The 12,692-nt window shown below is 53.3% G+C and overlaps 1 protein-coding gene across 4 annotated transcripts in view; it reads right to left on the minus strand.

Moving 5' to 3' along the window:
• Window positions 1-697: 697 nt before the first annotated feature.
• The window catches only part of WDTC1 (WD and tetratricopeptide repeats 1), a 62,409-nt gene continuing 50,414 nt past the window's right edge, over window positions 698-12,692 (minus strand). For 3 of the 4 annotated variants that reach the window (XM_084785256.1, XM_084785255.1, XM_084785254.1), the window contains exons 8-16: window positions 11,449-11,543; window positions 10,847-10,962; window positions 9,471-9,543; window positions 8,324-8,432; window positions 7,318-7,491; window positions 4,204-4,439; window positions 3,333-3,516; window positions 2,055-2,247; window positions 698-1,046 (exon numbers count right to left, since the gene is read on the minus strand). In XM_084785256.1, the coding sequence (XP_084641382.1) occupies window positions 849-1,046; window positions 2,055-2,247; window positions 3,333-3,516; window positions 4,204-4,439; window positions 7,318-7,491; window positions 8,324-8,432; window positions 9,471-9,543; window positions 10,847-10,962; window positions 11,449-11,543 (1,378 nt within the window). In that variant the 3' untranslated portion in view covers window positions 698-848. The remainder of the gene's footprint in view (window positions 1,047-2,054; window positions 2,248-3,332; window positions 3,517-4,203; window positions 4,440-7,317; window positions 7,492-8,323; window positions 8,433-9,470; window positions 9,544-10,846; window positions 10,963-11,448; window positions 11,544-12,692) is intronic. The other variant, XM_084785257.1, reaches the window with a different exon arrangement.

Genomic DNA, 12,692 nt, shown 5'->3' on the forward strand with positions numbered 1-12,692 from the left:
GCACATGGGTGGGAAGGGAGGGCAGGGAGGGCAAGAAGAAGGGGCCTTAGGAAGCGCCGCCTCAGCAGAGTAGGCCTGGCTGGGAGCTCTGGCAGAAAGGTCACAGTGAGGCCGAGGAGCGCCCCAGGAGAGTGGCCATGGCGCAGAAGTACTTGCATGGGCAGGTGGGGTGGGGACAAGGTGCCCCACCTCCTGCCGCATGGGCAGGTGGGGTGGGGACAAGGTGCCCCACCTCCTGCCACATCGTAGGAAAGGCAAAGCCCCCAGAGACAGCCTAGAGAACAGGCCCAGGAGGGGATGAGGAGGCGCCTGCCACTGCCCACTGCCGCCAGGGCAGGTGGCCTGACTTTGCCACTCCAGGGTTCCTATCTTTCCTTGCTTCCACTCTAACACTGGTGGCTGTGAAGGGACCTTCCAGAAAGACCACAGGGGAGCTAGCCCCCCAGGCAGGAGAGCAAGAGTGGCAACAACAGGCCAAGGCAGGCCTTTGCCAGCAGGGAGCTCCTCCCCCTTTCTGCTGCCAACCTAAAGGGCAGGGCAGTCCTTGAAGACAGCTCTGGCTCTAGCCTCCCCACTGGAGGCAGAAGGGGTTTCCAGAGACACGGAAGCAGGAGGTGAGGGCGGACGGAGGGGCTTTCCCTCCTGCTTTTTTGCTCAGGGCTTGGGACAGTCAAGGGACAATCAGCCCAAGAGTCTGAAAGCCAGCAAGTTGCAGCAATCCCCACCCACAGTGTCAAACTAACAAACAAAACAGGGGAAATGAAAAAATGAGGGTGGGAAGACAATCCAAGACAGAACCCGACTCTCTGCCCTCCTGCACATGGCTGGGGACGGGGGGCTGGGAGCATCTAGCTGGGCCGGCACTGCACCTGGCCCTCTGAGCTGTCCTCGTCATCAGAGGCCCCAGCGCCCCCGCTGCTCAGGCCTGTGATCCGGTAGCCCATGTCCAGCAGCATCGCCTCCAAGGGGTTGGCGTTCATGCGCCGCTGGTTGGCCTGGGAGGCTCCCTCCATATCCTCCACAACTCGGCCTGTGAGGTCTTCACTCTGGGAAGAAGAGGGGGGTTCTAGTGAGCACGGCACGGGGATGGATGGTTAAGGGGGGCACGTGGACTGCGGCATGGGGCTGGGGGAGGGAAACACACAGCCTGGGATATTTAAGAGGAAACACCTACTTCAGAACATGTTAAGAGATCACACTAGCCGGGCGTGGTGGCGCAGGCCTTTAATCCTAGCACTTGGGAGGCAGAGGCAGGTGGATGGCTGTGAGTTCGAGGCCAGCCTGGTCTACAAAGTGAGCCCAGGACAACCAAGGCTACACAGAGAAACCCTGTCTTGAAAAACAAAACAAAACAAAACAAAAAAAATCACACTGAGGTATGAGGTAAGAGGCACACAAGGTGAACACATTGGGAGGGGATACACAGGCGGAGTACATGTTGGGGGGATGCCTCACATGGCTTGGGGACCAGATACAGTCCCCTACCTCTCATAGCCCTTTGCATTTTCTCTCTCAAGGAAGGCTCTCATGGGGTCCTCTCTATAAAAGTCACAGCAAATCAGTTCTGGATTCAGATCTACATGAACTTTCAGCTCCCCCGGGAAGGCCCACCTGCCCACCTGCACTGAGAACAGAGGCGGCCACACTGCCCAAGTACTCTGTGCATAGAAATCAACTCCAAAGTCTGTGCCCCTTCCTGGACTCAAGGAGTCAGCCCTCAAAACAGCCTCTGAGCAGAGCCATGACAGAGCACATGAAAGAAAGGCCTCGGGGAGCTTGAGGCGCTCCCACGAGAGGCTGGGCCGGTTCTGTCTTCCCTCCTGCACACCCGCTCTTAGTCTATCGGCATTTCACCTTCATGGCTAGCTCAAGGATACACTCCCCGGTTACAAAAGCCAGGCTCACCCCAAGATTGCTTCGAGAGCTTTCTGAAGCCGAGGGCCTTCCCCCTTCCCAGCAGCTTCTAGCCTGACACTGATGCTCAGCTAGAGGCTCTAAACACAGCCCTCGTGTTCCTTGTTGTCCAGCCTTGGCCACCTTGCCTATGCCCTCACCTCTGGTCGTGGGTTCCACAGTCTCACAACAGGGTCGATGCCGCTGGTAGCCAGGAAGCAGTAGCTGGGGTGTGGCTGCAAGCAGTTGACGATGGAGTCATCTCCCTGGAGCACTCGGACTAGGTTGGTGGTCTCTTTTTCCCAGATGAAGAAGGAGCCATCATCAGAGCCACTGACGATGTACTGAGCATTGCTGGCAGGGGGCAAAGGGCAGGGAGGTCAGGTGGGAGACTATTCTAAGGCTCAAGTAAAGGCTCGAGGGACTAGGTGCAACTCAGGAGCACTCAGCCCTCACACCAAGGGGCTTTCCTTGACCCAGAACTCTCCTACGCAGATGGGCTCCTTCGTCCTAGTCATCACTAGTAGCAACAAAACCCCGCAACCAGCCGGGCCTACAACGTGATACCCAGGCAAGGATACCTTGAGCAATTTAGTGAGAGTCTGTCTCAAAATAAAATCAGATAGCTGGGTGTGGTGGTGCACACCTGTAATCCCAGCACTAGGGACCCAGACAATCACTGATGTTGGTTTTTGGGTTTTTGTTTGTTGGTGGTTGCTTTTTGTTTTTGTTTTTCGAAACAGGGTTTCTCTGTGTAGCTCTGGCTGTTCTGGACTCACTTTGTAGACCAGGCTGGCCTCAAACTCACAGTGATGCACCTGTCTCTGCCTCCCGAGTGCTGGGATTAAAGGCGTGCGCCACCACGCCCGGCCACCTTTGTATCTTTAAGAATACTCTCATCTAGCTAAGGCTTCCCTCAGCAATCCAAGACTACCAGACCACCAAACCCTACAGGACATCCACAACACAGGCCTCACACACTGTTGACATTCAGAGGCGATCTTCTTGACATACACCCAAAGGGTATAAACAAGGGAAGGCTGGGGCACGGGTGGAAGTGTCTGTGGATAAGGGCTCTGCCCTCCTGAGCACACAGTGGTCTGAGATGTCCAGCCTCTCAGACTTCCTGCCTCCCTTTTCAGCAGCAGAGAAAAGCCCCAAGTGTCCAGATAAAAGAAGCCAGCCCTGGGACACGAGACAGAGTGGGGCGGGGCAGAGGAAAGCGTTCCAGGCACAGCTCTGGACGCCATACTCGGTCCAGTCTGTTAAGACTCCATGAGTGGTGTGGGTGGCTTCGCTGAACGGACAAAGAGACAGGTTGGCCAGAGGCACCCAAGGGGACAAAGGCAGAGCCAGGCATGTCAATCCATGGGGCCCCTCCCCACAAGACCCTGCCGCCAACTGTCACGTGCACCCTCCTCCCGTTCAGGGCCTCAGACCTTCCAAAGAAATTCGCCTCCTTGATATCCGTTGTGGTGTTGCAGTGGCCACAGTAGCGGAACTGGTAGTCGTAGCTCCGTTCCCGCAGCACCATTTCATCTTCTGAGATGGAGTCCTTGCGACTTGTGCTTCGAAGGCGAACTGGACCGCCGCCCCCGCCGCCGCCAGCTGCCTTCTTCTCCTCTGGGGCAGAGATGAAGGGGAGGTGAGAGAGGTCCCTTCCCTTCAGTTCCTCACAGCCCTCAGCCCAGAACAAGCAATAAAGGCCCCCCGCCCCCGCCTTCCTCTGGAAAATCGAGACAGGCTGTAGGAAGACGCACTGCTGGCTTCAGCCTGACGCGACTCCCACACAGCTAGTTCTCCGCCCCCAGTCAGCCCATCTTCCGTATCTGTAGCCCACGGGACCCTGGCCTGCAACTCTAGCTAGAGGACCCAGGCAGACTTTCGATGCCCTTCGCAGTTGCGACTGGTCTGGAGGCTGTGCTGTATCCATGGACACACACAGCTCCCCTAGAGAAGCTGGGCCTCAGCACTGCCCTCGCCACTGTCTGCAGCACGTGCACAGATCGGAACAAAGGCAGCAAACATCACTCGCCTCTCTCAGCCCAGTGCGCTGCTGTCAAGGCCCTGTCTGGGAACAGGCGGGAAGGAAGCTCCAGCTGGAGCCCACACGGCCTGACTGGGCTCTACCTGCCGCCTTGAATGCTAGCCGTAACCCGCACCGCAAACTTTCCATAGGAGGTGCTGGCTGTCCCCTCCTTCAGCTGTGTTAAGTGAGTTTCAGGGCTCAGCAGACTGAATCCACATCTGATGCAAGGGCCTTTGGATCACAGAACCATGCCTTTTCCAGGCCATTCGGCACTCACTCACCACCGTCACTTTTGGAGAAAAGGGCAGCTGTGATGTCACGGCCGAGTGCATCACAAGCGCTGCTGTGGGCCTGCTCAGGGAACTTCCCTTTGAAGTCGTCCAGGCACTCCAGAGCCTCAGCCACATACTTCAGTTCAAAGAGGCACCGGGCCAGACGGAAGTGCGCCTTCAGGTGGCAGGGGTTTAAGGAGATGGCCTTGAGGCAGTCTCGGAGGGCGTCGTAGTGGTCACCATCCCTGGGGAGGTAGAGGGATGTAGCTTAGAGGTGAGGTCCTGTGACAAACACCAGTTCTCCACCAGTCTCCGTTTCCTGTGGCTACCTCCAGGCTATCTCTAACAGACCTCAGGGTGAGGAGACATGGAGGTGGAGGCTTGGCTTACCCCAGTATTCCTTGGGAGCCAAGTAAGCTGAGGAGCAAGTGAGGAGCCCTGAGGCCTGAGGTAGTGAAAAGCAGTGTTGGGCTGCCCTCTGCCGGGCACAGACTGCAACTGTGCACTGCTCACCTCAGGCACCCGCAGCTCTGCAGCAGAAGGCCTGGCATCCTGCCCACCTCAGGCTCCCCAAGCCCTCCTTCTCTCTTCCTCCATCCACCCCCTCAAGTCCCCCTGCTGGCCTTCAAAGCTATGTCCGAGGCAGGGGGCCCTCAAGGACAGTTCTGTGGTCTGGAGAAGCCAGAAGTGCTAGGCCTGGGGCTCAGGGTCTGACCAGCAGGCAGCACGCCCTCAGCCAGACCCCCCTCTGTCCTGGCTGACTGATCTGCAGCAGCTGTGGCCTCCACCTCCTGGGGCTGGAGGATGGGGCCTGACTGTCTGGCAAAGTCAGCTCTCTGGAAGCTGATGGTGAGGGGGCTGTGCGCACCAGGAGCTCCAAATCCTCTCTACTGTTCTCTCCAATGGAAAAGTATGGATAAAGGGAAGTGGAGATGCTTTTTATTGGAGGGGTGTAAGGGGGAGAGGCCCTCCTTTTCTTATGCTGAGCCAGGACAGGAGGCACACCTCTCCTGTTGCCCTTGTCTGTAGTGAGGACCACTTTGCCCTATAGAAACATGTATATGTTCATTTTTTCAATGCTAGGCTAAGGTGGGCCTATCTCCCCAGGTGACAAATGAGCAGCAATCCCTAAAGCCAAGGGTCCCTCCAAGGGCACAGCTCACAAGGCTCCTGTGTGGCCACCATCAGCCTGTTCCAGAAGGCGCCTCCCAGACTCTCCTGTTGCTAGGTAAGTCAGAGGAGCACCCAGCCCTTGGAGCCCCTAGACTAGAAAGGGTCAGCTAAGCAATGTGGAGCAGGCAGGAAACGAAGCCACTTTGATGTGCGCTCTGCGTCAGGATGAGTGGTTATGACGAAGGAGCAGGCGCTGTGTGGAAACCCAATTACTGCCTGCAAGGTGCCCCTTCTGAGCTCCTAGCAAGAGCCAGCCCAGAGACCAGCCGGGAGCCAGAGGGTGGTCTGTTTCCAGGAGCAGATGGCAGCCCTGGGGAGACTGGCCTGGGACAGAATGTCACATTCTAGGGGTCACTGGCAGGCATGTGGGGATGGGCGGGGGGAGTGCAGGCTGGCCCCAGGGCTCACCCAGCCTCAATCCTCTGCCAGATCAGCGTCCCTGAAAAGACAGCCCTCTGCCCATCCCGCTCCAATCTCTCCAGTAGCTGCCCATCACACACGGAATCCAGGCCAGACGCCACCCTCTGCATTCCAAGCCCTTTCCAGGCAAGCCCCAGGCTACCTCACAGACTCAGCCCCTGCCAGTCCTTTCCAGAACCCTGTGCTCTAGCCAAATGGATTTGCTGTTCTGAGGCAGGCTCTTCAGTCAGTCCCCGCCCCCAGGCCTTTGTTCACACCATTTCATCTCCCTGCAATGTCCTTCCCCACAGTCCTCTCCTCCCCCTCATCTCCTTGTCTAAGCTGCCCACACTTTAAGCCCATTCAGGCACCACCTCTTTCTGAGGCTTCCCTGATCCTGAGCTAGGTGACTCAACTCCTCTTGATGCCCACAGCACTTTGCCTGACCATTAACAAGACTTACTGCTTCTTGCATCTTGCATGTTTCAGGCTGAACTATGTCACACACTTAATCCTTGGTCCAGCAGCTGCGCACTTCAGGGCACAGGGACTCAGGGACAGAACTGTCTCCCCAGTACCTAGTACATACTAGGAGCTCAGAAAACAAGCTATGGGTTAGGAAACCACCAACTTCTCTCAGCAAAAATAGAGAGACACACAAAGCTGAGCTCTTGATCTCTAGATGAGGCCGCCACATCCTACCCAACCCCTGGAACAGAGGTGACACACCTCAGGCAGCCCCCAGATAGTCCTCTTCTGAATGTGGGTGCCCCTTGATCCCTGGGGAAACTCCTGATGCCTAAGCTAACTTCTGCGTGTGTGGCATCTTCCCCACCCCCATCCTGCTGCCTTGGGTGGGTTTCTTAAGCTTTCCCAGGCCTGCCTAGTTTCAGCCAGACGATGGCACACCAGCTGGCCTGTCTGTCTGGGCAGAGCCGACGGATGCCAGACGGAGCAGAAATGGCTGTGGGCCCAGCTCTATCCATCTAGTCTTGGCCCTGGCTGGGGGATGGGGGTCCGCCTGCTTGCTTGTCTGATGGTGCTGCAGGCAGGGCTGGGTCCCTGGTGGTCTCTGAAGATGCAGGGCGTCTTAGGATGCTGACCGATCTATCCCTTTATCACCTATCCCAACATAATCTACTTGACCTCAGGTCTCTGAGGTCTGATTTGTACTTGGTCCAGTGAGTGGGCCTAAGAGCCCAGAGAGCAGATGTAGGGCCATTCCGCTGTAGAATCATCTTGTGAAGAGGAGTTAGTTCATCAAGCGCCTCAGTTGCGGCTACCAAGATTTCACTGTTCCGTCCAAGTCCAAGCCAAGGCCGGATTCTCCAATAATCAGTAACAATTCTCTCAACCCCTGCTTCACTCACACTCTACGACAAAGCAAGCACTAAATGTCTTGTGCCTGAGGGACCCAACTCCCCTCAGCCTTGGTGGAAAGGAGTGGCTCTGAGCTGGTGGGTGCCAACGCCACCTTCTCTGGATGCCTTAGCAACTTGGGTCCGGTTGCTTCCGCCCTCTTCTGCCCCAGGCGCCCGCGAGTCCACTCACCACTTGCGCTTCATGTAGGCGGCAGCGCGGTTTCCATAGAGCATGGCGTTGTGAGGGGCCTTCTGCACAGCCTTGCTATACAGCTGGATGGCCTGGGTCCACTGCTGGCAGGCAAAGGCTTCGTTGGCTTGCTGCTTCACACGTTCCAGGTACGGGGGTAGCTCCACCTGGGGGCTGCCGGGGGAGAGGAGCCAGGTCAGACCAGCTAAAGGTTGGCAGCTCTACCCAAGGGCTGCGCACTGTTTCGTGGACCTGAGGATCTCACTGGCACCCAGGGGAAGGGGCCACTCGCACCCTGAGCTTGGGTTATTACCTATTACCACGAGAGAATATGCACACAATCCCAAATACTGTTAGCCAGTAAAAGAAAGGCAGAGGGAAGGCTGTTTGGACAGGTAAAAAGCAATTATTCATCAAATGCTTGGCTGAGGTGACAGCCACCCATGCAGCATGCCCCCACACTGAGTTAGACCTTGTGACCATCCTACCTCTTCCTATGACTCTGGGGAATTTGAACCTTATGCATCTAAGCCCAGGAGAGGGGAGAGAAGAGAACGGAGGCAGGGATGTGCTATAAATAAAATACCAGGGGAGGCGTCGTCTGTGTGGGAGGGGCAGCTAGCCCTGGACCCTTACCCCAGCGGCTGCTACAGAGGGGCAAGCGTCAGTCCACCATCTGGGATTCCTATCTGCATTCAGGTCAGGAGGAAGAGTGTGTGTGTGTGTGTGTGTGTGTGTGTGTGTGTACACACATGTGGTGTTTTAAACTTTTGTTGACGTTTCTTTTTGTATCGTGGGTGCCGGAAGAGGCCAGAAGAGGGCCCTGGATCTAGTGGAAATGAGGCTGCAGACAGCTGTGAGCTGCTGTGTGTGTTCTGGAAATGGAAGCTGGGTCCTCTGACTTGACTGCTGAGTAGTCCGGCCCCCAGAAGAGAGGTTTACAGGACATGCTCATCCATAAGCTGTAACTAAGACACGAAAGGCGATCAAGGTCAGCTGGCCTCACCTGATACACCCCTTGCTTTCCGGCAGCCGGAAGCCATTGCTGTGGAGGTGTAGGCCATTCGACACGCCATTGGACACACCATTGGTAGACGTCTTGCCATTTTGGACTTCTGGAAGGATGTACAGAAAGTAAGAGTGACAGCTCAGGAGGAGGACTTCAGTCCTCTACACGCCTTTGGCTTCCAGCATGTCTGACTACCCTCTCAGGTCAAAGCCAGCCCCAGAAAACAAGTCAGGACAGACAGGCAACGGTAAAAAGAAAAGCCTGTGCACCCTCTGCTGGTGAAAAGAGGACACAGCTTCTGTCTGACATTTCCCGCAGCAGAGGCTGGGGAGGGAGGAGGGGTGAGGAGGTGCGGGCATCAGCTGTAAGCCACAGAAAGAAATCCAGGATGCCACCTGTAGATTTTTCATAGGACCCCTTTATTAAATTGAGGAAATTATTTTCTGTTTTAGTTTATTAGGAGACTGTTTTCATCATGAATATTATATTTTGTAAAATGAGTTTTATACCTTCATTAATATGGACATGTGTTTTTGGTTTTGTTTATAGTATCATGTTAATATGGCATTCATTGCACTGACTAATTTGTAGACACTAAGCAAACCTTATCACTGGGGAAAAGTACTACTTTCTTATTTAAAATTAGGAGAAATATCATATATTGTATGCTATAATTTATATACCATGTTCAAGGAAGTAAATTTATAAAAAGAGTGCACACTCATGTTTGTGGTGATGTGCGAATGAAGAATAGACTGAACAGACAGGTGCAGAGGAGGCTCTGACATCATGTGGTGATAATTTCAAATACATTTCTATACATTTAGTTGAAATTACTGAATTGTGTAACTAATAAGAGTTTGTATGGCATTTAATTGCATTGAATAAAGCTCTTTAAAAAAAAAAAAAAAGAAATCCAGGAACCAGGATAAGAAGGAAACCGGCAGCTACTTCAAGTTCTTAGGCGGCACAGTACCAGGAGGACCCATCACCCATAGGGGCAGGACTCAAAGTGTTGGATGGATTTCTCTGACCTGCTGTGGTTGTCCTAACAAGGCTACTGTAGACATCTAGGCTTCTCCACAGAGGTGAAGCACACAAGGCCCCACCCACCACAGCACAGACTCCCTTAGGGAGAACTTACCCACTGAGTGACATTTTCTAGGCAAGAGGAAGGTATATGGCCGTTGCTTGTAAGTCAAGTCAAACAAATACACCTGAGTTGGGGAGAGATGGAAGATGTTGGAGCTTTTAAGACCAGAGTTCTGAGCTGACCGTGAGCACTGAGCATGGAACCACCCAGACGCTTGCACGAAATGAACCCTGAACAGGAAACTCCTCCTAACTTTGGACTCTTGGGCCAGGTTGTGGGACTACTCAAAGCCCCTGCTGACACAGTCATTAACTGGAAGCACATATTTAAATTAGAAAAGTCCTCAAAGGCCATAGATACCTTGTTTTATAGACTGGAAAACTGAGGCCTCAGAGAAGAGAAGCTACGAAAAGTGACACTGCAGTGACTGCTCTCACTAAGCAACCATTATCTGTTGACGCTTGCTCAGTGTTGGTCACGGGTCTGCTGGGTGTCCTAGATGGACTTACCCCAGAATGCCCAGCCCGGGGAGCCCGCTGGTTCTAGCACCATCTTCTCTGCAGACTCAGAATGTCAGACTTCACCAGGGTCCTAAGAGCAGGATGAAGCTAGGCCCTCATCCTCATCACCCGCTGTCCAGCCCTCTCTTTTGCGTGTATTTACACCCTGCTCTGTAGGGGGTCACTGTCAGCCTCAGGACTCTTTGTATTGCATTTGTCCCTATCATGCCTATGACAATGCTAGTGCCACAGCATTACCATAATGGTGGCTGGAGATGGATTTCTACAAGGCTCAGCACACACCTTGAGCTGAGAGCACACAAACAGAGGGTCCAGCACTTTGGTACTATCGAGTGACACTTCTCAAAGCTGGCCCTAGATCACAGCCTAGCTAAACTCTGAGCCTCAAAGATTTCCTCACAGAAGAGGAAACTGAGGCTCAGAAAAATAGACAATTGCTTGAAGTCACTGTAAATAGCTAGTTTTAAATTTTATTTACTTATTTATTTATACGCATGAGTGTTCTGTTGACATATACACCTGCATACCAGAAGAGGGCACCAGATCTCATTATAGATGGTTGTGAGCCATCATGTGGTTACTGGGAACTGAACTCAGGACCTTTGGAAGAGCAGCCAGTGCTCCTAACTTCTGAGCCGTCTCTGTCTCTCTAGCCCTCACTCCCCATTTTTTTTTTTTTTTTTTTTTTTTTGGTTTGAGACAGGGTTTCTCTGTGTAGCCTTAGCTGTCCTGGACTCGCTTTGTAGACCAGGCTGGCCTGGGACTCACAGAGATCTGCCTGCCTCTGCCTCCCGGAGTGTAGGGATTACTGGTGTGTGCACCACCGTGCCCAGCTGGAAACTGTTGCTTTTTATCTGCCAAGACAGGGACGGATGGCGTAGGGTCTCACCAGGCAGCTGAGCCTACCTGCTCTCCTCCCATGTTGACCAGCAGCTCTGTGCCATTGGGGCTGAAGGTCACGTAAGTGGCAACCAGCACTCTCAGACGGCTGTTATAGTCGGGCAGCTTGACCGGCAGGTGCCCTGCCAACAAGAGCACAGGGACCCTAGGATGAGACTTTTAAGTCCCTTAAAGAGTAGAGACAGTCAAAGTGAAAATGCTAGCAATCAGCTTCACGGAAGTGGCTCCAAGTGTGGAGCCCTCGGTACAGGCAATGGGCCAGCTGCTTATGCTCGTCCTCAGCCATTCTGTGTCTATAAGGCAGGGTCTCGCTCTTTACTCCTGATCAGTGCTGTGGTGTTGAGCCTCCCGCCTTAGCCTCAGGAGTTCTGGGATTACAATCCCATTTTACAGAGAAGAGGCTCACAGGGTTAAGTGATTTGTTGACAGTTACACAGCTAGGCAATGGCAAGTCAGGAGTAAAGCTCAGACCTGTCTGATTCCAAAACCCCTGCTCTTGACTGCTGTCATCCCGTCCTCCCCCCTCCCTCCTTCTTCTCACCCCGTGCCCCTTCCCCCCTACCTCCCCCATGGCCCCAGCGTCTAGTCAAGAGCCAGGCTGGGCCTACCTGCCACATAATACTGTGCTGCACCATCTGGAAGGGGCTTCTGCCGGTCACAGAAGGTGTGCACACCCGCTGAAGGACTCTGCTTCATGCTCTTTCTGATGGGAAGGAAAAATCACACAGGTCAAAACTCCAGCTCTATCCCTGGCAGGCTGGATTACATGCCAGAGGAAACCCAGGGCTGCACCCCTAGAGATACAGAAGGACAGAAGGTGTCTTTCCTCCTGCCACTAGTGACACCAAGGCTTGCTGTTAGGATGGCTGTGGGCCTATCCACCAACAGAGCAGAGCAGCCCTGTCCTAGTCACGGAGGCTGAGGCTGGAGAATGAGCGGGGCAAGACAGCCCTCTTCTTTCTTCCTTTTGTTTTGTTTTCTTTTTCAAGACAGGGTTTCTCTGTGTAGCCCTGGCTGTCCTGGATTTACTTTGTAGACCAGGCTGGCCTCGAACTCACAGAGATCCATCTCACAGAGTGCTGAGATTAAAAGCGGGAGCCACCACACTCGGCTGATAAAAATGTTTTTAATGCTTTTTTTTTTTATTTATATATTTTTAAAAAGATGTATTTCTTTATTGTGTATACAGTGTTCTACCTGCATGTACAACTGCAGGCCAGAAGAGGGCACCAGATCTCATTATAGATGGTTGTGAGCCACCATGTGGTTGCTGGGAATTGAACTCAGTACCTTTGGAAGAACAACCAGTGCTTTTAACCTCTGAGCCATCTCTCCAGCCCTTTAATGCTTTATTTTTATTTCATGTGTATTAGTGTTTCTTCTGCATGTTTGCTTGAGGGTGCTGGATCCTATGAAACTAGAGTTTACAGACAGTTGTGAGCTGCCATATAGGTGCTAGGAATTGAACCCAGGTCCCCTGGAAGAGCAGCCAGTGCTCTTAGCCACTAAGCCATCTCCCCAGCCCCAATAAATAAAATTATATGTACAAAATATTCCATGTGTAACACTCTAACTCTGGGGTCAGGTGTGGTGACACCATCCCAGCACCTGGGAGACATAATGTATGTTTATGAGCTCAAGGCCAGCCTGGTTTATATAGTGATTCTAGACAGACAAGCTTATGTAACAAAACTTTGCTTCTGGGCTAGAGAGATGGCTCAGAGGTTAAGGGCACTGACTGCTGTTCCAGAGGTCCTGAGTTGAATTCCCAGAAACCACATGGTGGCTCACAACCATCTACAATGTGATCTTCTGGCATGTAGGTGTACATGCATGCAGAATAACAAATAAA

Source organism: Acomys minous (assembly GCF_964271855.1).
Source record: "Acomys minous genome assembly, chromosome: 6".
Classification (NCBI taxonomy): Eukaryota; Metazoa; Chordata; class Mammalia; order Rodentia; family Muridae; genus Acomys; species Acomys minous.